Genomic DNA, 27,510 nt, shown 5'->3' with positions numbered 1-27,510 from the left:
CTGGGCATTATGTCAGTGATGCATCTTTCTCCCTTTCATGATGCGTTTTTTTTCTGGCTCTAAAAACCAGTATACATCAGTTGTTACAAAATATATTGTTACATATTAATAATAATGAGTCATAGTAGTGTCAAAGGGTGCAGATATGGAACTGTATCATTACAATGCATCTGGGAGAAGGAGGATATCTAAATCTTAAATCACACAGTTAAAATGTTGACACCATTCATTTTGCAATTAATACTTCTTACATTCAAAATGTGAAAAATATTAGTTAAATGTTTTTTGTTTTTTTACCTTTCTGACCGGTCGCACCGAGAGGTCGTGATGCTGGAACAGCAGTCCTTTGTCAAACACTTACAGTACAGGAGAGCAGCATTTTGGTATGATTTCCACACCAGCATCCACTCAACAGAGCCAGCACAGCTCCTCCCCAAAGCATTCCCTGCTTTGCTATTGGTTCAAGATCAATAATACAGTACAGGTTGAATGATTTCTGCTGATGGTGGCATTTCACATACGTTTAGGTTTCTACCATTATTCACCAAATGCAAAGGCTAGGGCTATTTTCTATCACATGTTTGTATCAGCTCCCACTTGTATGTTTGTACTTCCTTTTATTCATGAAAAGCTTACTGCTCAGCAGTGGTTAAGGGAATTATTGGTTTTGTCTCCTTAACTTTCACCTGTGCCATATTAACCTTAAATTGGGCCTTTAGCTGGAAGGATGTACTGTAGAAAGAGGGAGACAGTCAAAGCACAAGAAACAAGAGTTATTATTATGAGACAGATGCAAGAAAAATATAATTTTATTTCTGATGTACTATTTTCTGTAAGAAGTTAATATGTGAAGGTAAATAGCCTATTTATTTCAGCAGGTTTTGGGTCAACATGACAATGACTGGGTATCACATTTACACAAAAATCTGAAGAACTTAAAAACATAATTATTTCTTTTACAGTTGTGGGAACGAGGGTGTTATAGGGTGTAATAAACAGCTCAGGCAAACACTTGTCTTTCTGTGAATTTTATTCAAGTCTTCTGCAGAAGGAACTCACTGAGACACACACGCATCAGAGTATCATCCGAGTGAGCTGCAGTGTCTCAGCACATGCAGCTGTTAACCTAATCTCAGGGTTGGAGCACTATCTCATCAAGGGAACATGATGTCTTTAGTGTTCCCTAGGGGACACTCAACGTAAGACTATCATGTTCAGATACATGTGGTGAACCACTTAAAGTCATGACCCCCCCGGACATATCATAAAGCATCACCCACATTTACCTTCCATTGACCCCATACCCAAGAGACCGGAGGTCCCTAGTGAGATTAGTTACAGGGCAGTGTTTGTCTCATGAAATTCCCATTACACAGTACAATAACAAAGTATTCTCATTTGCCCAAGTTTCAAAGTGTTCATCAATAAAATCTCTTGTCTGTGTTCAATGTAGTTTGCATCACATGCTTTTAGTGTTGGGCAAGCTCTCATGCTCATCTGACAACGATGAAAACTGTCATGTAAATAAACGTCTCTTCTTTAAGTGATTTGGTGAATTTTGCACATTTCTCTACACAGAACAGCTTTACAGGAAAAATAACAGTGTCTGCCAGTTTGTATTAAAATGTGTTAAATGTGTCGCATGACCCAGTTTTTCCTTTTCAGCATGAATTAAGTTATTTCCGGCCTATAAAGGCTTGCAGCTAGAAGCACTATGCAGCGTTACTGATCCACGTCCCTCCACAGAAACTAGATGACGTTCTCAAAGAGCTGCATGGAAGCCATTATATTTTCATCCTGTAGAGACAAGACAAAAGACGCGTGAGAAAATGTGTTATTTTTGCACAAAGCTACATGAACTCAATCACACTGTGGTAAAAACTGGTTAGTTTGATGGTGGGTTTACCTTTTGGCAGGTTTCTATGAATTCATCTATCGTCACGACTCCATCTCTGTTCCGATCCATTTTCTGAAAAATGACATATAATAATATCTATTCAGATGCAAGGGCTGTGTGGTTTAGTGGTCCCAGAGATAACATACCTGGAAGAATCTCTCCACATGGTCAAGGGGGGAATCGTCTCGTACACTGGGTAAGGTATATCTGCCCATCATGTCATAAATGGAGGTCATTATTGCCATCATTTCCTGCAGGAAACCAGAAATTGCGACACTGGTATGTTTTCTCATTAATGAGAATTTGTTTGTTGTTGAACGTACCTCTTTAGTGACGTAGCCGTCTTTGTTGATGTCATACAGGTTAAACGCCCATCGAAGTTTCTCTGTAACAGAGCCTCTAAGCAACACAGACAATCCTATCACAAAGTCCTGGGAAAGCAATTAGAAGTTTAATTAATAGCTTTATTTAAACAAAAATCATTGTACTTACAACTAAAACTAAACTCCTGCCACTCATGAAAAAAAAAAGACCACAGGACATAGAATATCAGCAAACATGCAGTCCCTGGTGAACTCACCTCAAACCGGATGGAGCCACTTCTGTCCATGTCAAATGCATTGAACAAGAAATGTGCATACGTGGTTGCATCTGAGAAGAAATAATGAATATATGGAGGATTTTACTTTTTATAAATTGTAAACACACAATCTCTCTTTCAATCCATACAAGCTGAAATGATTCAACTGAAGATGGATTAAAATATTTGTTTTGATGAGTTTAACCACCTTATTTCTCATTGTTCAGACATTTTATTTACAAAGAAATAATAGCAGACTGAGTCAGTGAGAATCTTTTATTATGTGCTTATATGATCCCAGTCTGCATTAGTTTCCGTACATACTGTACCTCCTTGAGGGAAGAATTGTGAGTAAATGGTCTTGAAAGTTTCTTCATCCACTAGCCCACTGGGACATTCCTGTTGAAAGAAAAAAACATTTACATCATTTAAGCATTTAAGCCAGTGCTTATATTATCACAAAGACATTAGATTTTGATACTGCTAAAATGCCAAAATTTACCATTTGTGAAATAACAAAGAGAAAAGTTTAAATTGTATTAACATTAAAAACTATACTGGTTGAGAACTGTATTTTCGGCAGCTGCCCCACAGTCTGTCATTTTCAGCTCAGGAATAGCTTGCTGCTATCACCTTGAAGCTCCTGGATTACAGCAAATGTCTACATATTATGATTCACATTCTTTAAGTTGAAATTAAAATATTATCTTGTGTTAAATAGACCTGACAACATACTGCTGTGTCAAGAATCAGCCTGTCAAAAATGAGCAACAAAGTGTTGCTATTGTAGATGGCTTCACAGACGCTTGATTTTGCCCTTTGTAAGAAAAACTAGCAAAAAGAATCCCCTCTTGAAAAATATAGTTTATCATCACATCTGCTGAACCCATTTTCTCCATAATAGCATTTTAATGTGATTGTTACTGATGTTCTATCATTGTTTCCTGCTGTGCAGACACAGTCCATAGCTGCGGTGCAGATCTAAGGCCACTAGAGGGCAAGATAAGCAGGATAAACAAAAGCTTCAGTAAATGGAATCGGGCAGGGGTATTCTGAGACTAGTCTGAGACTGCAGACCTCCCCACAGACAAGGCTTGGTAATTTTTGACTCTGACAGTGGGGAGTTCCCCAAAACTACTGAATCGCTGAACTCTCACACATGTAGGCTATTCTTTGTGATACCCTTAAAGTGATTTTCTTTCACTATCATACGGTGAGCCTCTGTTACAAGTAAAATTATTTGCTTCAAAATATATTATAAGTACCAAAAGTAAAAGCACTCATTATGCAGAATAGCCCTTTGTAGAATAATATAATATCAAAATAATGTTGCAGCTGGTAAAAGTGGAGCTAATTTTAACTATTTTATTTATTGCTATGTAGCGTAACCTACAATAACATATCAGAATCTATTTGTTAAGAATATTTTGTATTAATAATGTGAATCTGCAAAATAACATTTGCCTCCAAAATGTAGCAGTATAAAGCAGCATGAAATGGAAATACTGAAGCTCCTAAGTATACAGTACCGGAGTAAATTACTTTCCACCACTGAATAAAACAACCTGAGCAGGACAACCCGTAAACATATGCAATCATAACATAACTTCAGTTTTAGAACCACTTTTCTCAACAATAGTGTGTTTCAAACTCTGTGGTAACTGTAAGGGGAAGGCCAAGGCGAGCTCCACACATAAATGGTTTTCTCACACATATTGTGCCCACTCAGAATATACTGAGATGAGAATGTGTTGGAATATACATGTTAAGTCTACACATACACACTCACTCACTCTCTCTCTCTCTCACATACACACATAATACACAGGCACAAAATAGTTCATACTGAGTGGTTACACCGTAACTCAACTCTCGTATGACCCACATTCCCCGGCCCATCTTGTTAAGATAAAGTGCTGAAGGATATACTGTGAACACAAGTGTTGTTGTCATGTCTTCCATAATTTATATTCTGTTGTCTACGTATCTACAGCCTTCACAGAAGAGTGGAGGCTGTTAAAGCAACAGATTAATGCCCATGGCTTTAGAAAGATGTTCAACAATCACATATGGGTGTGATATTTGGGCATCCACATACTTTCAGCCATGTAGTGTATAATTAGTTTTAGGAATTGTAAATTGTACCCATATGGTGGCTTTATTAATGTGCGACTATTGTTACCCTAATTTACCATAACTATCGTTGAAATTGATAATAACAACAAAAAAGACTGTGCAGTCATGTCTTTTGATATTTGCAAATCAAAACCACCTAAAAATTCAGTTGGATGAACAACAACTCCTGACTGTGCTGATCGCTTTCATACATTTTTGAAGCCTCTGTAAAGCGACTGAAGCTCCTTCCTGGTGAACTGTGTCTGGGCTTGGAGCTGGTCGAGGCCCTCAGGTTGGTGACGCACCATGGAGAGTTCAAGGTCACTGTCGCAGCTGTCTGTCAGTGGGAAACAGAGAGAACAGGGGGGAGGGTGGCAAAGAGGGGGAAGAAGAAAGGAGGGAGGAAATAGCGGTAAGACAAGAAAGAAAGAAAAAAGAAAGGAAGGGTAGGAGGGGAGCTGAAAATACTATAAAATCAAAATAGATGGGAGGCAGAAAATTATAATTACAGCACATAACACAAAATGCTCACCATCTTTACACAAACAAAGACACAAATGGAGAGGGTTTAGAAGGAAAGATGAGACAAGGAAATGGGTGGAGGAAGTTAAAAGGGGTTAAGAGTATAGTATTGGATAAAATCAATAAAAGAAGACAAGAAACAGGGAAAGAAGTAGGGACATCTTTTTGATAGAGAAATGGGAATTAAAAATTATGAGTAAGAGGAACTTGTAGCTTGGAGAAATAGTGCAACAGCCGCTTGTTAAGGAGAAAAGATACTTTGACTATGTCTGAAATAACTCCCTCTTTCATTCATTCCCAGTTTCCTACATAATAAACACACAATAGTTTATAGTTAGGAATGAATTGAAATTTCTGACGAATCATTTTTGTGCCGCCACTGACAGGCGTAGTGTCAAATTTTAGCATGTTGTTCTAACCCTAATTCTTTGCTAAAAAGATGGGGAAATTATATACAATTTACTTCTTCTAGCTCCATTTCTAAGATCACTATTGAATGCAGAGCATACATTTATAATAATAATATAATAATCCTTATTTGTAGAGCACTTTTCAAAAACCAAGTTACAAAGTGCTTTAACAAGTGTAAAGAATAATACAAAAAAACAAGATAAGAGCATGAAAACATTGAAAAGACTAAAATACAGATTAATATAAAATTTGTAAAATACAATAAAATAAAAGGGATAAAATAAAGTCAAATAAGATCGGGAAAGGCTCTCCTATAAAAGTATGTTTTAAGAAGGGACTTAAAAGAGTTCACTGACTCAGCCGACCTGATTTCCTCGGGCAGGCTGTTCCAGAGCCTCGGGGCCCTGACAGCAAACGCTCTGTCCCCTTTAGTTTTCAGTCGAGACTCTGGAACAGACAACAGACCTCTGCCCGAGGATCTCAAGGTACGTGCTGGTGTGTATGGGACTAAAAGGTCAGAAATATAACAAGGCGAGAGGCCATGAAGAGCTTTAAAAGTGATCAATAGAATTTTAAAGTCAATTCTAAAACATTCTGGGAGCCAGTGTAATGAAGCTAAAATAGGAGTAATGTGGTCATATTTCTTTGTTCTGGTTAAAAGAACAAAGAAATTTCATACTGAGAATTCAGTCAATTAAAAACTGGGTAAGTAATTCTAATCCAGTACATTTCTTTTTGTCAAATTCAGCGAATATCTCCTCGAGGTGCTCTAGCTGTCCATCCTGTGTGCACTAAAAAAAGGCCGGAGTTAGTTATTTTTAAATTTTTTTAACACACACACACACACACACACACACACACACACACACACACACACACACACACACACACATGTTACTGTGTCATTAACTTAGTTTATTTTAATTTTTAAATAAATTTTTTTAACACACACACACGCACACATGCTTACTGTTTTATTTATTTATTTTAATTTAATATATTATTTTAATTTTCTAACATACTAACACACACATGCTTATTGTTTTTCTAATTTATTTTTACGGAATTTTTATATTTTATATATTTTTTATTATTATTATTAACACACACACAAACACAACTTTTGCTGTTTTGTTTCCTTATCTAATGAAATGCATGAAATTAATTGTCCTTATGTGCTTTATATATAGCTTGGGCAATGTTGTTGTTGCTATACATTCATGCCAATAAAGCTAATTTGAATTTGAATTTTAGTACACAGCCCTGGCTCTGTAAATGGGAAATAAACAAAGTGATCCGCACCCTGCCACGCAACACTATTCCAGCCGTTCCAGCCATGATTTGGGTGCCAGGTAACGTTATTTGCCCACCGACATATAGCTTACTTTCCAGTTTGCCAACACCTGCTGTTGTTGTGACATTAGCTATAGTAGTAGGAGCGTCGTGAGTGTCGGCTCTGCAACTTAGTTATGTTACTTCCTTTGTAATTGTTCACTAGCATGGTGTTGTCATTGTGTTGGATTTCTCCAGAATCGTTAACTGCACCTTTAAATAAAATGGTGGAAAGTAAATATAGGTAGCAAATAGGGAGTGATTTTAGACACAGCCTTTTATGTGTCACTAATTAACACTGATGAAGTTCCAGTTGCTTTGGACTCCCGTGTTACTTTCAGTAACAGTTCCAACTCATTGTTGGTCCATGCAAAAAAAAAAATCTGGTGTGGTTAACGTATTCGTCTGTATTACTTTATTCTTTCGCCAAATCTTCTGCAACTGTGGAGAACACCATCTTCTTCCTGTTTACACCGGCACGCGCATGCCCAGTGTACGTGAACGGCCACAATAGACGTGTGTTTTTTAGTCGTTTTAATGTAGACAGAGATAAACTCTGAAAGGCCGCTAAAATGCTGGTGTGGATGGAGATCGTATTCGTTTTAAAACTCCGTTTTTAAACAAAAATGCAGTAGTGTGGATGTGACCTGAGTATACAGGGCCCTCAAGTCAGGAGGGCCCACACTAGAATGAATAGCCGTGGATGTGGGGGCGGTCCCATAGAGAATGCCTATGGACAGGATTCAGAATTTTGTGCTATGTCCCTATGTAGCAGTGAGTTAATATGCACTACATCACACCTAAATTCAGTACACCACATATACTGTATATAACACTTGTGTTTGACAAGAAGTCTGCAGTGAAAAAGGGTTATTATATCAGCCAAAGGGACAAAATTCAAAGGTTGGGTTCAAAAACAAATGAGTGAAGAAGAAGATGAAGTGAAACTAAATAATAATGCGCAGAGGAATACCACAGGAGTTACTCACCATCTTTACAAGAACAAAACACAAATGGGAAGTTGATAAAGACGCAGAACAGGAAGAGATTGAGGAAAGGTGATGAAGAAATGAGAGGGCAAGAAGAAAGTCGCAGAACAGTTAAAATATTTGACTTGATATCAACAAGTAACCAACATTTACCAACATAGTGAATGTACTATTAAAGGATGGATTCACATTTTACACAAGTCTCTCTTAAAAACATGCCAATATGTACACTGAAAAAGTTACTCATCATTTCAGCAGAACTATTACAGTGAAGACAAGATTATTGTTCTGATGCTACACTGATCACCAAACACAAAGGTATTAATATACAAATATCCCAATTTCATATCTTACCTTTCAATGACAAGGGCTCCCAAATCCCAAACTGTTTGAGCACGACAATAAACAGTCCAAGAACAACAACAATGGCAATTACTTCCATGCCATCCAATCCCATAGATATCGCCTTTGCAGAAGCCCTTTAAAAAAACTTAATTGCTTTTGTAAAACTGATATAGAATCTGATAGAGCAGCTTTAATCCACAAACATCATCTGCTGCCAATCATCTCCTTTCTCCAGCCACCTCCTTTTTTTATCAGTGTTTTTGTACAGGCATCAGCTATTATGTTCACTTCAATGAAACCCTCCAGCTTGGGGGGGGGGGGGGGGCTAGAGGAGTGACTTCAAAGCATCTTCCTTTAAGTAAAAAGGTTCAAAGTCCAGCATGTGTTCTTGCAAAGAAATATCAAATTCATAAAGTCTTAATTCGCCAAAATTATCCAAAGCAATCTCCACTCGCAAACGATCCATCTCTGTTACTACTCGCTGGGATTTGTCGTCCTGGCCGGTTCATTTTAGGATCACTCCCACAACTCCATCAAGTCAGGGGCTCCACCCCCACTCACTCCATCTCCTCTCACTCACTCCTGAGCTGTGTGTTTCAGGTTGTTGGGTGGGGGGGATTATTACTGAAGGAATTTCTTTACTAATAGTCTCTGATTGACAGTCTACGCTGTCTTTATTTGCTCAGTCATTTCAAGAATGTAAAGCTGTAAAAACCAAGCATTGATCCACAATCGCTGATGGCTGGGATATGAACAGCACTTAGAATGAAGGAGCCTGCCCTGCCCTATGTGGCGCTGCTTGTGTCTACTTGGCCGTTCAGTAATATGCGCAGTCAATAACTCAGGAGGATTCACTCAGACCTGAAAAACACTGTGACCACTGTGACTGTGAAAATGGTGCTTGGTTTATGACATTGTGGTTAAGAATAGCAAAGTTGAATTATATCTCTGCTGCAAAGGCGAGCTGCACACCTCAGAGGTCAATTCTGTAAAATGCTCCACATGAAATTCATGCAGAGCTCTGAGAGTAATGGTGGTCTTAAAAGACCTTTCCCCCCTTCTTGTTTTTGACAAGACATTTTTTTCTTTTTTCTTTTTTCTTTTTTTTACGATTGTGCTGTGCTGGAGGACAATGAGAGTAAAGAAGTATATGAGAATAGTTCACAACTGATGACTCTGCATAACATAATGGATTTAAGTAGGAAAGGGGGGTGGGGAGATGGGGGGTGGAGAGGAAATCAATTGTTGAGAGGTAACATACTGGTCTTAGAACAGGGAGAGAAAGCGGGCCAGAAATGCATTTAGATAGCTGGGGAGGGTGCCGCTCCAAAAATACCAAAGAAATTCTATACTCTGGCTGTTGCGCACCTCAGGAGTGGTGTTACAGTTGAATGCCTACATTTGAAATTGGTATACAGAATTTGTTCTATAATATTTTTTGGTTTCAGAGTGTCATTTGATGCATGTTTGATGAAAGGAGGCTATTGTATATTAAAATAGCTCCTTATTGTTTATTCGCTATTGAAGAAGATTACCACTCTTGTGGAGCTCTTATGAAGGCTTGGTTGCCAAAATGCGTCAGCATATGAAATCAAATGAAATAAAATAAATCATAATAATAATGCATTTAGATTTTGCATTACAATAGAGTGCTGCCATCCCAGATCAAACTGTCAGATTTTTCAATTTAGCAGTGCCCCTCAGTTCAGTCAAAGGAAGTGCACCAGTCTTGCATTGGATGCACTAAAATAATCTTCCAAAATAGTATGCTGAACTTTGCCTTATTATACTGTACAAATAGTTAGATATCGGATCGTCAAATAGATTGATGCAAATGATTATCCTTTGCATCTAAATGTGCATTTTTGCAGTATTTTTCATGTGTGGGTTAAATCTGCCTCACCAGACAGAAACACACTCAGCCATTCTACCAACATGCAAGATGCATGAGCTCATGTTGGAACTCACCTGCCATACAAATAATGCAGCATTATACTGTTTAATGCACCCTAAGTGCTCATCTGCTGATCTATCTCTGTTCTTCTATTAAATACAGACAACAGTGAGGTGGCTTAAGGATGCAGAGATGCAGACGGTGCAGCCATCAGTCTCACCATCGGGTTTTAATGACTGCAGTGAGAGCAACATTACAGCTCAGAGCCTGAGGCCATCAATCAAAAAACTAGCACGTAAGTTGTCGTCACACAATTAAACACCCTGAGCTTCGCTCTTTCTCTGCCTTTTGCTCTCTTTTAACTCATTCATTGAGACATTTTTAGCAAGAAATTACCTTTCTGAAAAGGCTTCACACACACCTTGCACTGTGCAAAAGGGATTTCACCTTCCCTTACATGGAATTTTTAGCCAGGTGTCATCAAACGTTGAATTGCATTGTCAAACAGATTCTAAATGGGCACTGCGAACACTAATTACAGAAACTAAAATGGGCATGACAGTCATTCTAAATGCCATTTTTATTATCAGCATTTCAATCATCTCTAGACTACTCTCCTTTTAATAGCTGATATGATTTGACAGAGAGAGCACATATTTTCACTCTCTGTAATAGTATATGACAGGTAGCTTCCTCTCTTATACAAGTAGAAGAATGTACAGGAGGTCTGGATGAGTGTGGTGTGGGAGCCGATTGAGACTGTCTCATGACATGGCAACAGTGGGCTTGCTGATGTTTAGTGTTGAGTGAACTGAGTGCTCTCTACTGGTAACAAACTGCTACTTCATATACAGTAGGGCTATGAGGTGGCAAGGGCAATGTGTCATTATACAGTAAGTGCTACCTCTGTGGTTTAGCAAATCAATTGTAGCCAGACTTACATCTAAAAACCTTTGTTTTAATATCTTGCACAACATAAAAGTGCAACTTTATTTGCTGATGCCTGCTGTGTGATGTCGCAACTACAGAAACAATAATGTTAGGAATATTTGTTTCTGTGAGAGCATGTCTCTCTAAGCATCTTTATTGGGTTGTTCTGCATGATATATATACTTGCTTGGGAGTGAGTGCAGACCACCATCTACTGTATGGAGACAGTGGTGCAGGAGAGATTCAGGTGCTATAACGTCCACAGACCAGTAGATGGCGATCAATTTGTCATGAAGTGTAGGAGATCTGCTTAAACCTTAACAAATATTTCCAGTTTAATACATAAATAACAATACTGATGGATAGAAATGATAGTAAGTGAGAATAATGATGTATTTTAGTTAAGCCTACAGCAGATTTTCTTAAAGGCCTCATAAATAAAAGATGGAGACCATGTCAAAAGTAGAGATGGGCTACATTGTATAATGTGTCTGTTCAAGGTGGTGGTTTGTCTGCCATCAGAGCATGTGTTCTGATACTGCTTTCATCAGTGTCCTGTCCAAGGCACATGGCCATCTGTCTGTTGGCAGAGAGAGAAGTAAGCGGTAAATGAGGCTGGATGAGAACAGCAGGTAATTTCTGGAAACTGCAGAGGAGACATTCTGTCTGCTTATCACTGTGTTTGTTTACCCAGGCTGATTAAAGATTTCAGAGGGGAAATCAATTTTAACACTTCAAAGAGACTGTTTTCACATTAGTTTGAATGAGGGAATTATGTGATATTGCTTGGAAGGGTTGCAGAAAGGAATGTCTGTCCTGCCTGTCAAGTGCATGCACACAGCTGACTGTCTGCCCGCGCAGGACAGCATCAATAATTTAGAAAAAACAAGAAAATGGGGGCATGTAAAGGCAGTCAGCAGAAAACACTGTGCGCTTCATCTTCATATTCATCTTTTGTGATACATAAACACAGTGAAAGGAAATCCAAAGCTATATATTTTGTTAAAAATAGAAAGTAGACCTTAAGATGAAATCATAATTTATTGGAGGTGAACTGATCAGGCACAAAAACAACAACAGCTCTGTGTGCGTGCGTACGTACGTGCGTGTGAGAGAGAGAGAGAGAGAGAGAGAGAGAGAGAGAAAAAGGAGGGAGAGGGAGCACTGGATGGGGAGGGAGAGATGTGTAGTGGATCAAATCAGAAGTGAGAGTGAAAGCGGCAGAGGTCCATTCATTGATTGATTAGTTGCTGAAATGAAGTGGCGTTTGGGGGAGAGGTCTGTGCTGTGAATGCTCAATATGAAGGCAGAGAACATATAGTAGCTATATACTATAGACGGGGCAGATATTTTAAAATTCATGTGTTCTGTAGTGCAGGAGCTTGAAGGGTGACCCTGTATCTGTTTTGTTCTGCTTCCCCTGCTGCTACACACAATCATCTAGATATTCATTGTACTGTATTGTTGTTTAAGGTGTTAAACCTGGTGGTGTATCTCTTTATGTGCCTGTACCTGGCCCTTGTTGCGTGGTACTGGCGATAATCCACTTGACGAGACAGCACTTCATCAGAGATTTACGCGTGAGCCGTGGTCTCTGCCACTTGGAGCCCTCTGTCTGTCCACCCGGGTTTGGATCTTTCCCATTGGCATCAGGTAACAGATCGCCATCCACTGCCTTCTCATTCCCCTGAGGAAGACAGGAAAGAAGAGGACAGATAAACTCTTTGCAGACAGAAGACAGACCTTAAGGTGCTTCTGCGCACCTGTCAAGATATATATTGATATAGGTTTTTAATCATATGGTGGTGTGACATAACAGTAGGTTTGGCACTGGCATGATAAATCTTCTTTTTTAGCTTTATATGGTACAATGTAGCAAGGCTCTTGTGACAGCTGGACCAGTAGGCTGTGGATGAACAGATCAATATCTCAGTAATAAATTGCTCTATACTCAAATGCTGCTCATTTAATGACTGTTGATTACAAAGATGTAATTTTCTTTATGAAGCTGTAAGGCTGTTGTAGATACCTCCAGACTCTTTGCACCTGCACACTGCATTTTTGTTAAGCATATTTTAACACTGCAGTTAAGAAAGGATGCGTTACATAGTTCTGTAAAATGTTGGTCTTTTCATGTGTTATAAAGATTGAGAAATATTAAAGATGTTTTAAATGTGCATGGTTTGAAGAGAAAAAGAGAGAAAGAATGGGGGGGGGGGGGGGTATCTAATATAACACAACCACTTATGAGAATAGGGACATGCATGCTCTCTTGTAACCACATAACATCTTCCAGTCTCACACTGGATGCACATTCATTGTTTCTGTTCAGATTAATATTTTTAAGGATAGCACAGCTGTACATTTCCAAGTTGGGGAATTTAAGTAGCACAACTGATCTACTGTAAAATAATCCAAAACGCAGGGATGATAAGCTCATAACCGTGATGCTTGGCTTTTGTGTTATTGGTTCATTTTTCTATTTTGAGGACACCGTCTTTGTTGGACTGTTCTGTAGTCGCATACAGTGTGTGTTGACTCACAGTGTCAGTGTTATGGTACAATTTACTGACCTGCCTGACATTTGGACTATTAAATGCTTCTTCATTCCTTTTGTTGGTTCTTTATAGCCAGTTTTCTTAATGCTCTAGTTCTCTTTTTCTTTGTCTCTGCAAAGTCTTTTACTTGCTCGTGATAAAGGGCTGCTTAATAAAACATCTGAAGAGGTTGTGAAGAATTCAATGTAAAGAGTTTGTAGAGAAAATAGACATATGTGAGAATACATGGCCCCCTATTTATGTATGTGTGTGTGTACCTGTATATCATATCCACCTTCTACATGTACATAATAAGACTCATAGTTTACTCTTGCATCCTTTGCACTCTGATCACTGCACTATTTGTCAATATGTCTATATTGTTTTGTTCATAGTGTGTATATTAGTGTTGTCTATACTGTAGTTTGTGTCTGATTTTATTTTATTATTATTTTATTATTGTGTTATGGTATTTTTGTATGAGTAAGCACATCATGAGCAATGTACAATCCTGAGTCAAATTCCTCGTATGTGTACACATACCTGGCAATAAAGCTTATTCTGATTCTGATTCTATTTGAATATGAAGGGATGCTAAAACATACAGAGCGTCGTGAATGTCACTCAATAATTCACAGTCCCTAAAATTGCATCAATAAAAGAACAGTTAGCTGTCATGGTGATGTAAGACTTATAATTGAAGGGCCATCCAAAAGCCACATAAACAGACACATACTGTCTATACACACACACACACACACACACACACACACACACACACACACACTAGCACACTGTATGCATCCATGCCAGAGACAATCTCACTAAATATGCATGAACACATATAATATATATAAGTTTAAGTGCACATACTTATGTAAGTGTTTCATACTTACATGCAGACAAACAACCTTCTGGAGTATATATAGGGTTAGGGTTAAACCCTATGATATATTAAGCAAATTATAAAATATCAGTCATAGTAAATCATCTGCAGCCCGTTCAGAGTTTCAGTGACTCCACGTGGAGAAACTGGTCTAAAAGAGATGATTTGGGGCCTTAACATCAGGGCTGCATGCATGCTGCATTATTAAAAGGACTGGAGCCGCGTGTGCCAAGTAGTGAGATGCTCCCTGTGATCATGTAAGTCATCAAGAACACCGTGGGCCACCATCCTCCACTGACACACTCACTCACTCACTCACTCACTCACTCACTCACTCACTCACTCACTCACTCACTCACTCACTCAGACAACCTGAAATCTGCCAGAATCATTTCTTTCTTTCAGCCCATTTGGAAGAGACAGCTGATGGTGGCAGTTTTGGAAAGATGATAAACCCTCTGCTGTTAGTCTGCTTTGGTTTCTAGTCCTGCTGCCTGCACAACCCGACCTGACTCTTTACCACCTGTGATGCTCATAACATCCTTTTATTTCTGTTTGTCATGTGGCTAAGATGTTTTGGCCTGAAGTTATTGTCCTTGGTCAAACAAGCACATATTAGTATCTGCCTTGATCTTGACTTGACAGATAGTGCATGTGTCCTATATAATTCTTTTTAAGTCACCAGTTTACTGAAGTACTATACTTTGTCATTTTTATGCTACTTCCACTCAGCTACATTTCAGAGGGAAATATTGTACATTTTACTCTACTACATTATTTAACAGCTTTAGTTATTTTGCTGGTCCAGATTTAAGATAGGACAAAACATAGGAGCAAAAAATAAAATTATAAATATAATTGTTTTATACATTTTATAGATTAAAGTACCCAACAGTATATAAAGTAATTAAAGTTATCCCCACATCAACCAGCTACAATATAAAAATGCTGCTTACGTGTTAATGAAATAATGAGAAAAACATCCCAATGCAATGCGAATATAATTTGTTTGCATAATTAGTATTTTTACTTTGGAAACTTTGCTTGTACTTCTGTAGCCTACTTATACTTAACACATTTTTTGAATGCAGAGCTTTAATTTGTAACTGAGTATTTTGACATTCCAATATTACTACTTATACATAAAGTATCCGAGTACTTCTTCCAACACAGGAAATTACAATGCGTGCCTTACTAAAACGCCTTTTCTCTCTAATGTTCAGTTAAGTTTTAAGACTTTTTGCTGTTTGATTTAGAAAATAAGATCACAGTAAGTTTGCTAACACAGGTACACACTATAAGCACATGCGTTATTAATCTTTCAGCATGCTAGTTTATTTCACAAAGAAATAAATTAAAGCACATAGTAATAAATGTTTATTGTACCTGCATTGTGTCTGGATTTGAGATGCTGTTTTGTAGAAAAATTGCTGCAATCCTCCTCCGCTTGTGCTCCTCAAGCGACCCTTAAGTGATCTGCAGCAGCAAGCAGAGAGACAGAGAGAAAATAGCTATTTGAAGGAGGAGCAGAGCTGCTCAGAGTCCTGAGCTCGCACACTGAGCTGAGGAGAAACACCATAAAACTACGATCATAACAGCTACAGATTCACAAACGTTCAAACTTGAGGAGTCAGACACTATAAGAGCTATCAGTTCAGCAAAGCTATCAGTAAAGCCTGAGCTGGTCTCACCAAATGAGGAGGAGGCAAACAATTTATAGAGCGACAGAAGGAGTGAGGTGTGGATGAGGTGCCTACATCGTGACAAATATTATTAGAAGTGCCAGACATATTATAACCTGCAGTGATGGTGTATGGTCCAAACTCAGACAGACTAACGGTCTGACTCTCTGAGGAAATTAAAAAGGATTGTTGTGTTACACACACACACACACACACACACACACACACACACACACACACACACACACACACACACACACACACACACACACACACTGTCCAAGTAGATTATTTTATAGCTCTGTGTGCTTGGCTTTCTGTATGATCCTGCTCAGACATAATAATAATGATAATAATTATTAGATGTGCACCCCCCACATGAACAAGCAGGGCAATCTTGCTTATAACAATGTTTCACTACTGTCAGCCTCTGTTTGTTTTTCGGAGATTGTGATGTGTCACTGTCTTTTTGTTGTACACAGTTTGCAGGACCAAAATGACAATATGTAAACATACAGAAATGTGTTTTTTTTCAATGCTATGCAGAGAAGATGCTACTTAACTGACTCCTGTTTATTAAATTTTTTTTGTACCATTTGAGTTATTTCGGTGCACAAAAATATCAATATTACAATATTTATGGTCTGGTTCTCTCCCTTATACATAAAGGTGAATTTAGATGGTTGGTTTGTTGTCGCCAAATGTTCTCAAACAACAGACAACAACAAAACGGCCCATCAACATTGAATAATCAGGCTGTCAGAGTGTCATAATGGCATCATGCTGCAAAATTCTTTTAATTTGACTTTGAAATTTGACATTGCAGCCCAGTTTTGCCGTACACCTGTTTCTGTCTGTGGTTTCACATTAACGTGAAAGGTAAATTAATATGAGTGCAGGACGTGTCCTCCTGTGCCCAAAATATGCTCTGACATTGCCTCTGCATCAGTTTAAGTGCCGCTTCTCAAATTCTATGAAAGTCACGAGGAGGAGGAGGAGGGGGGCCTATTATTGTCAGGGTAAACTGACAAAAAAAGAGAGATGAAAACCAACAGCGAGGGAGAGAAAGAGAAATTGGCATGGTGATGCATGGAAATAATTAAATATGTTTCAGACTAAAGTCTTCTTTTATTCTGGATAAATCAGAACTGAATTGTGCATGTACATCATGTTCTATACTTGCCCCACGATGTGTCTGTTAGTGCAGGAAATGTCCACCAGTGTGTAGGAAGGATGGATATGTTGTTTGGGGTGTATAATTGTATCTCAGATACCATTAAAAAGTAAAAGCTGTAGGGAAAGTCAAATAATAAATGGCAGGGGAGACACAATGACTAAAAGATAAGTCTCAAGTGTTGTTCCCCTGCATGTTCTCAAAGCAGATGAATTTGCAAACTGCTGTATTAGTTCTGTGTCTATGAAGTCTGTATTATTACTGTTTAATATCTTTACCACTGTTACACCCATCATCACAACTGAAGAAATTCAATATTTTTGTTCGGTCTGTCCTTGTGCCTCTTATCTTCCTACAAGTTTGTCTCACTCCTACAGACACTGAAGTTATTTTTAGCCTCACAAGTTCCAGAGAGCATCCAGTTTCCCCAGTGCCAGACACATCAACTCACGGTTTAATTGAGTGTGTGTGTTCAGTGCAGATGACTTGTGTGTGTGCGTGTGTGTGTGTGTGTGTGTGTGTGCATGTGTAGGTTAACGTTTCTTTTATTTTCTCTCTTTACTCATAAATATTGCAATTTTTTTCAGAATTTTTCACAAACACTCACATGCATGACTGCACACATTTGAGCACATGTTCACACTTCGTCTCCAGCTGTGCCACAAATATCTACTGCTTCTCATCCCTCTGTATGATAGCAGGCACATGATTATAAACCTCGCAGCTTGCTAGCATAGGTTTCTTGTTTACACTCTGTGGTTATAACTCTTTCCTCAAAGGTCCAAACAAAGCAAAAAAACAGAAGAACCTAAATTAAAATCTCCACAGCCATCCCAGTAAACAATAAAATACTGTATGATCTGATATATTTCTAAGAAGCAACACACGAATCATACTCTCCAGGTATGCTTGAAGCACTGAGAGACTGGAGCTGAAAGCTAACGTTGGCATACTAACATGTGCACGATAAAATGCTAACATGCAGATGCTGAGCAGGTTTGATGGTAACCATGCTAATTAGCACTAAACAAAAAGAATAGCTGATAGGAATTGTCATTCATTTAGCAGGAATTTGGTCAAAACAAAAAATCAGGCAATTTGAAATTTTTACGTGATGATTGTGCTAATAAAGAGTCAGTCCTGAGGGGAACATCCAAGCATCCATCCAACAGCTGTTGAGACATTGCACTTATCCCCACAAATGTCAACTTAATGGTGGCGCTAGAGGAAAAGTGGAGGAGAATCAAAGAAGTTGTTAGGATTCATTATCTTGGTAACCATGAATGTCTGTACAACATTTCACAGTAAATCATCAGTTAGTTGCTGATTTCAGTCTGGACCAAAGTGGTGAAAGTCATTAGAAAAGGCTAAAAACACCTTTTTGCCTCAGTGAAGTTGTGTGTGTTTAATTTTCTGAATAACACACTACATGCTTATGACAGAGTAGTATTCATATGTTCCCCCTCTCTGCATTACTGCCATGATCTCCAGCAATTTGACTATAACTTGAGTGAAAAGCAGAAACAGCTGTTGTGTTTTTGTAATATGGTTTTTAGGTGGAAAAAAAGTATCTGTGTTCTCGACTTGGTTCATTTCAGACATCTTCCAGTTTAGTTTTTCACACTGGGTGCAATGCTGTGAACATATAGTAGAATATAACCACTTAATTTACCCTCTGCTGCACCCCACTCCATTTTTCCTGACCCGTGAGGCTTACAGGAATGATAATGCCAAAGAATTTCAACATTCCAATTAACTCAAAAATCATAATCTGTCTCCTGTGTTAATTATGTATGTGCAGTTCTGAGCAGGGCTGAAGATGCTGTCACGGTCGTTATTATTAGGGACCCCTGAAGGTTACAAGTTAATTACACTGTGTGCCACCACTTAACTTCTTTTCCACTAAAACCTGAGTGAATGTGGAATACAGCAGATAAAAGTTTCACATTGGTCTTGCCTATATTTTCCAGTAATTGCACATCGTAAGTAACGCAACACATACATCACATCTGATTTATTGCAGTGTGATGTTGGGAATTAGGTTTTAAATGTCATCAGTAGTTATATTAAATAATATAATTATTATTATTACTATTATTTAATAATTACTATTATTTAATAATTAATAATCGAATTTAGCTTCAATTCAACTCAGGGCACCACTCTTGAGGAAAAATTGATGGCCAATTACCAATCAATTTTAAACTCTGATTAATAATTAAATTAATAACCTAGCTAGTAGGTTGGAGGATTTTGGGTACTACATAGAAGAAGTTGGCGAGGTTGGTTACAATAATAACCTCACGTTAATGATCAACAATAAATTTAAGTGAAAAACACATCAGTAACATTACATGTACATTGAACAAAGCTAACATTCCTATGTCTAGCCAAAACAATTACACCATTGAGCTATGTGAAGTTATATAATTGTGGTTCAGCTGCAGCTACTTTGTTGCTTCTCTTAGTATGTGAAGTTAGCTAGAAGACTTTGTGTCATAGCCGCTGGCTAACGGAGCTGGTTTGAAGGGGTCTGTGTGTTCACAAAGAAAGCGAAGCAAATTTTCACGTCGCAGAGCAGAGGGCATTACAGCAAAATATGTTTATTATGGGTTTATGTAGTAAACACACGAGTAAATCGAATTAGGAGTGAATATTCGCGCGTTACTTGCAAGGAGTGACTTCCTGGAGGATTCCTGGGAAATTGAGTTTAATGACTCACATGGTAAAAGTTCCGTTTAGATCATACAAATGAGTCCCTGTGGTCCCAACAGTGATTTGATGGGATTCCATTATACTGTATAGTATTTGACATGTGTTAAGCTTATGGTGTTCACCTTAATTTCACAGTTTGTATGTAGATATCTGTGTAAGTGAAATGCAATGAAGAAGCGTCAAAACCACTGATTTGACATTTCCTGTACAGAGGATTGATCACATATTGTACCTCTCAAGTGGAAACCAACATCCTTCCTCCTACTTTGGAACCCATTTGTATCTTTGGGGTGGTTTTTTCTCTGCTAATTTAAAATTGACATTTTGCAGATGCATTCTTTTCACAGGAAAGCATGTTAAAGTATATGAAAATAATAAAGATGCTATATAACTTAAACAACATTATTTATTTGTTTACACATTTAAAAGATACAATTATTATAAAAGATATGACATGTACATAAAGATATTCACAAATACAGTAAGGGATAGAAAAGAGTTTGCTAGTTTGATTGCTATGTCAATAATCCACATTATAGGAGGAGCAGGAGTCGTTGTCTTCGTGGTATTCAGAAACATGCTTGAAAAAAGTGATGTGTAGTTTTGTATTTCATGTGCACACAAGTTTAGCAAAATATCAATCTGTAAAAGGTTTAGTGATGGTGGAACATGTCAGACATGCTGCTCCACAGGGCTTCATTCCTGTAAATGTTCAGCATCACGGACAGCGACTGAGTTCATAGTTCAAAAGTCGTTCAGTAAATTATTTGTCAACTTTTATTTCACTACATTTTAAAAATGAAAACTTAGCCCTCAGATTTTGACACAATAACTATTTACTTGTGATTAACTATATAAATACCAAATATTTCAAGATTTTCCGCTCACAAAAAGTAGTATTATGAGCATATATCTCAACTCTTTTTACAAAACTGGTCTTAATTCTTTGGGGGTCTTAGTAGTGTATAATAATTAATCATGTTTTCACTTTGGACACCAGATGTCACTATGGTACACATCATACTGTAGAAACAGGGAATGGGCTCTAAGCTGAGGACCTTTGAGGTCTCCAGTAGCAGCACACGTCTCTGAGCAGCAGACTTGAAATAGATCAAACAAACATGCATGTAGTGTAATCAATAAATAAACCAATAGAAAATCGCATTCATGGAGATCCAGCAATACATTGTGCAAATATCAGTCACAACCCTTTCTATGTGGAAAACAGAAAGAATTTTCACTTCACCCATCATAGTCTGGCTATTTCACAAGACTGCAGCATGTCAGTCAAAAGGTTGAGAGGGTATAGTATACTGGAGAAGCCAGAGAAGTTAGCTGCTGACCTGCTCACTTTTGCAGGCTTTTCAAGGTAACAAGTCAAACACAGACACATACTCTCCACACACCAGACAGGATGTTAAATGTGTTTCCCTATCTCTGTCTCTCACAAACACACAATTTTTCAATTTCCATAATCCCAGTTACTCTCCTGCCCTCCTGTGGTTATTGTGTATTGTGTAATCACAGGAGATTGCGTAATATAGTGTGATTAGCGTGATGTAACACCCTGTAATATTTATACTGTGCATATGCTGATATGGCTCTTTCCCTTTGTAGCAAGTCACAAATGTAAATGACACTCAACTAGCATATTTAAAGAAGCTTTAGTTTTAGTGGACAAACGTTCCAGCCCTCAGGGAATGAGCTGAAAATATTTGTTATAATACCTCGATGGGGGGAAAGGAAAAGTCTGCCTGCAGTATTTGTATTTGCCCATGGTGGAGGTTTCTTCCTGCAGGACATTTCTTTCTTTGTGTAAAGGTCTTAATGATCTTGTTTACCGTTCAGCGATAATGATTACTTACTGGGCAGAGAGCGTTGCTATAAAAAGAAGCAAGAAATCTGTTACTGCTCACAGACTTCTTGTTGCTCTCTCCCTGTCTCAAACACACTCGTGCGTGGTCACACACTCAAAGTCACATAAAATGGATTTACATTTTTCCGTAGTTACTCTACAGCAGATTAAGAGTTTAGTGAAGCAGGACTTTCTTGCAGTTACTGTGCAGACTTCACTAAACAAACAGGCCTAGGATAGAATATCCATGGTCCGCCTTGGTTTTCTGACTAAGATGTGACGTCAGTCTGGAGGGAAAAGGGGGGCCCACTGAGATCCCCTCACTATCTGCCAAGGATGTGAGAGGCTGTTGCTGCTTCTGCACCACCCCCTTCATTTCCCCACAATCAACAGGAAGACTGGAGGCCAAAGAGAGCGGCCACACTCTTCAGGAGAGGAAGGACGTAGAGGTCCAGCTGTACAGTCAGAACAAAGGAAAACAATCAAGGCAAAGGAATGAGCAAGAATCAGAAAGAAGTGAAGAAAATTCAGTCAGTTTATCTGCAGAACTTGGAAAAACTAAACCACGGGATAAAGCCAGACAAGAAAAATTGGAAACCAAAGGACGGAGACTTTGCTGTGCAAACAGCGATGGAAAAGCTGCGACAGCCTCCCATAGGTGGAAAAGTAACCAAAAGCTCAGCTCACAGAATCAGCAGAGATCTTACCTGCTCCATCTGCTTGGATCTTTTCAAGCAGCCGGTGTCCTTGCCCTGTGATCACACCTTCTGCCAGGGGTGTATTGAGGGTTACTGGAGCGGTCCCCGGGGCCCCGGACAGGGAGGCACAGGCTCCTGCCCTCAGTGCAGGAAGGTGTACCCCGGACAAAGCTACAGGCCCAATCGCATCGTTGCCAACATAGTGGAAAGCTACTGTCAGGGTCTGGAGGAGAGCGGGACTGGAGCCCACCTGGCAGATGTTGGGGTGACAGAGAGAGTTGCTGCTCTGGTGCCACGCTGCAGCAGACACATAGAGGAGCTGAAGCTTTACTGTGAGGAGGACCAGGAGCTGGTGTGTCTGGTGTGTGGTCTCTCCCAGGAGCACAGAAATCATACCATGGTGTGTGTCCAGGAGGCTGAACAGAAGTACAGGGTGAGTTAATCTTTAACTAAATATGTGTCTATAAAAAAAGGTTCAGCACAATGTCAATATCTTAAAATTTAACCTGTAAATTAAGTTTTAATGATTTCTGTTTATTTTCCAGAAGTAGGAAATATGTATATTTTACTTAATGCATAGTATATATGGTCATTGCCTCCTTCTCTAGTACTCATAGTACTTGCTATGGTCCTTTCATCATAGTTTGCCCCATGCTAAAGAGGTCATATTATGCTCATTTTCAGGTTCAAAATCTTATTTAGGGGTTGTAACAGAACAGGTTTGCATGGTTTCATTTTCAAAAAACACCATATTTTTATACTGCACATTGCTGCAGCTCCTCTTTTCCCCCTGTGTGTTGAATGCTTTGTTTTAGCTATGGAGTGATGCATTTTACCACTACAGGATCTTTGTTGGGAGTTGCACATGCACAGTTCCTAGTTAAGGACTACTAGCCAATCAGAAGCAGAGTAGGGCGGGTTGTGAGAAGCCGGTATAGGTTCCCCTTACCAGCTTAGCAACATAGACTGGAGCAAGAGTTTCAGAGTGGTGAGTTATTAATTTGTAACAAATATATCTTTCATACATAAAGTTTTAACTGAGCTCTGTCTCTACATCACAGTAACAACTTTATGTCCATTGACTGCCTGGAGGGTAGCTAGTGTTTGGAAGGGAGAGGGGTGACAGCAGGTGGACATCTTGTCACTGTGTGATGCAACTAGGTGTGTTTTTCCACAGGTGTTTTTGACTAGCCGCTAAGTGAGCATTATGACACACAGAACAGAGTTTTCTGTGGGAGATGGGAACTCCCTTTGGGCTGGACTTTGGACTTTTTTACTTTCCAAACCTGTTACATGCACAAAATGACGAACCTTTACTTATCACTGCTCTGCCTCCTTGTTAATTGCTTGTTTTTAAGTTCCTAAATGGTTTGGCGCCACCTTATCTGGCTGATCTCTTATGCCACCATTCTCCAGTTAGAACACTGAGGTCAACAAATCAGCTGCTCTTGGATGTCCCGAGATCAAAGCTAAAAAATAAGGGCAATAGAGCCTTTGCAGTGGGTGCCCCCATCCTTTGGAATAGCCTTCCCATGTATATTAAAGCTGCACAGACCCTACAAACGTTTAAATCTCTGCTTAACCTTTTTGCAGTAGCTTTTAACCTTCGTTAACCTGGTTTCTGTTGTTGTTTTGTTTCCCTGTGATTCACTTTGGCTGTAGTAATTTTTGTTTATGTTATTTTTGTAATTGACATCGACCCTGTTCAGCACTTTGGTCAACTGTTGTTGTTTTTAAAGGTGCTATAGAAATAAAATTGACATTGACATTGTTTTCATGTATCATGTCTTAGAAGAAACATCAGTGCTAATTGTTATGTATATTTGTCATGAGTTTTTAATCTGTATATGTCTATTGTTTTTGCTCCAAAGCAACAAGTAAGAGTAAATGTGACATTGTATTTGAAATGAGATACAGGTCAACATGCAGTCAGTGACGCTGTGTCTCTGTCCCATTAGGCGTCCCTTAACAGCACCATGGATTCCCTTAAAGTTGAGCTCAACACAGCGCTGCAGTGTGACAGGGAAGCCGAGGACGAGGTTAAAAAGCTCAAGGTGAGAGAAAAAGCTTCCAAAACAATCATAATGCACACACTGCAATCACAAACTGAGTTTCCTGCAACAAACCCAGTTTGACTCATTTTATGTCTTAAAATCAGGTTCTACCAGAAATAAGTGAATATATCTGCCAAACAAATGTGATGATGTCTCTTATTTCCAACACAGATTGACCCGAAGGAGTGGTCTGCCTGATTTGGTCTCTTTTCAGCGTATAAACATTAGTTTCTACAAAAGACTAAAACATGGCATGGATATTATGCTTCCATCTTTGTGGTAATTCTTGAGAAATGTAAAGGTATGTGATTTCTCCCAGTGACAATGTCCATCATCTTCCACCAACCTAGGAGCACACCGCTGACCTGAAGCAGCGCATTGAGGCCCAGTTCAGCGACCTGCACCAGTTCCTGTACCAGGAGGAGAAGCTGCTGCAGGTGAAGCTGAAGACAGAAGAAAGGAGAGAGCTGATCCGACTGGACGAGCACAAGGCCCTGCTGTGCGTGGAGATCTCTCGTCTGCAGAGAGCCGTCCACGAGATAGAGGACAAGCTGAAAGAGCAGAACCCGTTCACTCTGCTCCGGGTGAGTTCTTGAGCTCATATGTACCTCATACACAATGAATACAGGCCATCTGGGAATGATCAACAACATGATGAGTCAGCTCTGGGGATGATTAAGACGAGAAATGCTGAGCTCTTGCTTTTGGGTTATTTTTATAAATCATTCTGTTGTGTATCAGAAATGTATTTCTGTCCCCAAATGTTAAATGGCTCCAACATCAACATTCAAGATTTAACTGAACAGGGTGTGACCAAGTTTGTATACCACTCTTTAAGGCAATAAACATTTTTAATCATGTTTGCATGTGAGTAAAGTTTGAGATACTGGTTGAAATGTTTTTGCTACTCTTCTAATAACAAAAGACTTGAGGAGTGAGCGCAGACAGGATGTAGGGCTGTGACCTCACCCGTTGATCTGGAGGATAAGGAGTGTAGTTCAGGCACGGGGCCTATTCTGGCTCAAGGCTGTGGGACTTTCCCCAGCCACAGGGAGATCCCACAGGGTGGGAGAGCGTGAGCTCAGACGTTGATGTAATGAGGAAAATGCTCTTCTTTCATATGCAACAAAACTAATCACAAATCTGAGTGCCTTATTTCCTGTGTTTATTCTTGTGTCTCATTTCAGAGCATCAAAGTCCTGCTCCAGAGGTAAGTGTGGGAAACATTTTCACAGTGTAATCCTCGATAGGTTTTTTCTCTCTCTTCTTACTGTTCTAACTTTGCTTTTGTTGGCAGGCCTTCGCTGAAGTTTGAGAAACCTACGTTTACACCGCCCAGTCTGTGCGAGGGTCGGTTTGCAGGGCCCCTGCAGTACAGAGTGTGGAAATCCATGAAAGGAAGCATTTATCCAGGTACTTTTAGTGGCTTCATCTTCCTTTGCAAATGTCATGGACTACAAGCACTGAATTACACAGAAACCAACACTGATCAACTAAGCATCAGCATCTATTATCAAAGAATTTCTTAAATCTTTTCTTATTTTATACTTTTCCTGTTTTAAGTTCCAGCAGCCATCACATTTAACTCCAGCACAGCCAACCCATGGCTCAGCCTGACCTCCTCCCTCACCTGCGTTCGCTACCAAACCTTTAACCACACCGTGCAGGACAACCCCTACAGGTTCAACGCTGCCCTGTCACTACTCGGAAGCCAGGGCTTCACCCACGGACGCCACTATTGGGAGATTGAAGTTTACAGCAGCACGGTCTGGACTGTGGGGGTGGCCCGAGAGTCAGTGCCCAGAAAAGGTGTCATCAAAGCCCTCCCAGCCAATGGCTTCTGGACCCTCTCCCTCTCTTATGGTATACAGTACATGGCCGGCACTTCACCCCCAACCGTCCTGTCCCTTGAGGAGCCACTGGCAAGGATTGGCGTGTACTTGGACTACAAGAGGGGCCTGGTGTCCTTCTACAACGCAGAGAGCATGACACACCTATACACCTTCAGGGAGACCTTCACCGAGACGCTGTACCCTTACTTCAACTTGGGCTTTCTGGATAAAGTGCATGAAAATGAGCCTCTCAAAGTTTTCTTACCAAAGATTTAAAGAAAAAACAGTGCCAAAAATACAAATGAAAGGGTAACAAAAAGGGAAGAAAGTTACCGGTCAAACATGAAAAGCACCTCTTTTTTTGAGATGACGTATTTTGGTCGCTGATATAAATAAGATTTAATAAACTACAACTAATATCTTTACACTTTCTTTTGTACAGAATTAGATAATACATTAGATTTGTAATTGTGCAGTGTACATTTGATATTTGAAGTATCTGTTGAATAGAAAACTCTGTATCTTAAAGGGGCCTTGTGGAGTTTTTTGTAAACAAAGCGTTACTTATGCAGCTTGCAGTCTTCTTCCTTCCTGCCTTTTTTTTGGCATTGCAGCCTATCTCAGCGTGTTACTGCCACCTGTTGATCAGTGGAGTAGTGTGACACCACTGATGGGACTGTATATGCACCCCTAAACAAAACAGGGACCCACTCATAGATAAACAGCTCCATTGTGTTACTAGAGGTCTAAAACTCCACAGGGAACCTTTAAGTAACATTTTTGTAACACATTGTTCAGTTTGTAGACTGGATCTACTGCCGCACATTTCATTTCAGAGAAGCTGTGCTTCAGTGAAGAATGTGAAACTGTCTGGTTACCTGAGATTTATGTAGTACGCTATTATGGTTATTTTCATAATTCAATAATCTTGCTTGTGCATGATACACTAATACATTCAATAAAATATCTTTATAATCTATGAAACAATCTACATTATGTTTTAAATGATTATGTGATTTACTAATGATATATTTGGTGCATTTAGGGAACTTGGGAGCTTTT

At 39.1% G+C, this 27,510-nt stretch overlaps 2 protein-coding genes and 1 long non-coding RNA gene across 5 annotated transcripts; 2 read left to right on the top strand and 1 right to left on the bottom strand.

Moving 5' to 3' along the window:
- Positions 1-172: 172 nt before the first annotated feature.
- Positions 173-22,683, bottom strand: LOC119914450 (calsenilin-like). 3 transcript variants are annotated; one of them, XM_038733756.1, is made up of 11 exons: positions 22,572-22,683; positions 15,825-15,914; positions 12,528-12,702; positions 11,224-11,226; positions 4,805-4,929; positions 2,807-2,876; positions 2,478-2,548; positions 2,221-2,328; positions 2,044-2,148; positions 1,907-1,969; positions 173-1,797 (listed from the first exon to the last, which is right to left on the bottom strand). In XM_038733756.1, the coding sequence occupies exons 2-11, from the start codon at positions 15,828-15,830 to the stop codon at positions 1,750-1,752; spliced, it is 774 nt and encodes a 257-aa protein (XP_038589684.1). In that variant the 5' UTR covers positions 15,831-15,914; positions 22,572-22,683; the 3' UTR covers positions 173-1,749. The 3 variants fall into 3 exon arrangements, with proteins under 3 accessions (XP_038589684.1, XP_038589683.1, XP_038589685.1); XM_038733755.1 differs by lacking the exon at positions 22,572-22,683 and having other exon boundaries at positions 15,825-16,115; XM_038733757.1 differs by lacking the exons at positions 11,224-11,226; positions 22,572-22,683 and having other exon boundaries at positions 175-1,797; positions 15,825-16,115.
- Positions 6,805-12,553, top strand: LOC119914451. Its single transcript, XR_005446780.1, has 3 exons — positions 6,805-6,877; positions 10,248-10,380; positions 12,489-12,553. It is a non-coding gene; the product is annotated as an uncharacterized LOC119914451 (long non-coding RNA).
- Positions 22,050-27,432, top strand: trim69 (tripartite motif containing 69). Its single transcript, XM_038733754.1, has 6 exons — positions 22,050-22,995; positions 24,521-24,616; positions 24,967-25,200; positions 25,804-25,826; positions 25,914-26,029; positions 26,180-27,432. The coding sequence occupies exons 1-6, from the start codon at positions 22,360-22,362 to the stop codon at positions 26,722-26,724; spliced, it is 1,650 nt and encodes a 549-aa protein (XP_038589682.1). The 5' UTR covers positions 22,050-22,359; the 3' UTR covers positions 26,725-27,432.
- The last annotated feature ends 78 nt before the right edge of the window (positions 27,433-27,510 follow it).

This window comes from Micropterus salmoides, unplaced genomic scaffold (assembly GCF_014851395.1).
Source record: "Micropterus salmoides isolate LMB-PRFRI ecotype aquatic unplaced genomic scaffold, ASM1485139v1 Ms_hic_scaffold_20, whole genome shotgun sequence".
NCBI classification, from domain to species: Eukaryota; Metazoa; Chordata; class Actinopteri; order Centrarchiformes; family Centrarchidae; genus Micropterus; species Micropterus salmoides.
Note: the sequence above shows the minus strand (reverse complement) of the source record. Positions and strands in the feature narration are given on the sequence as shown.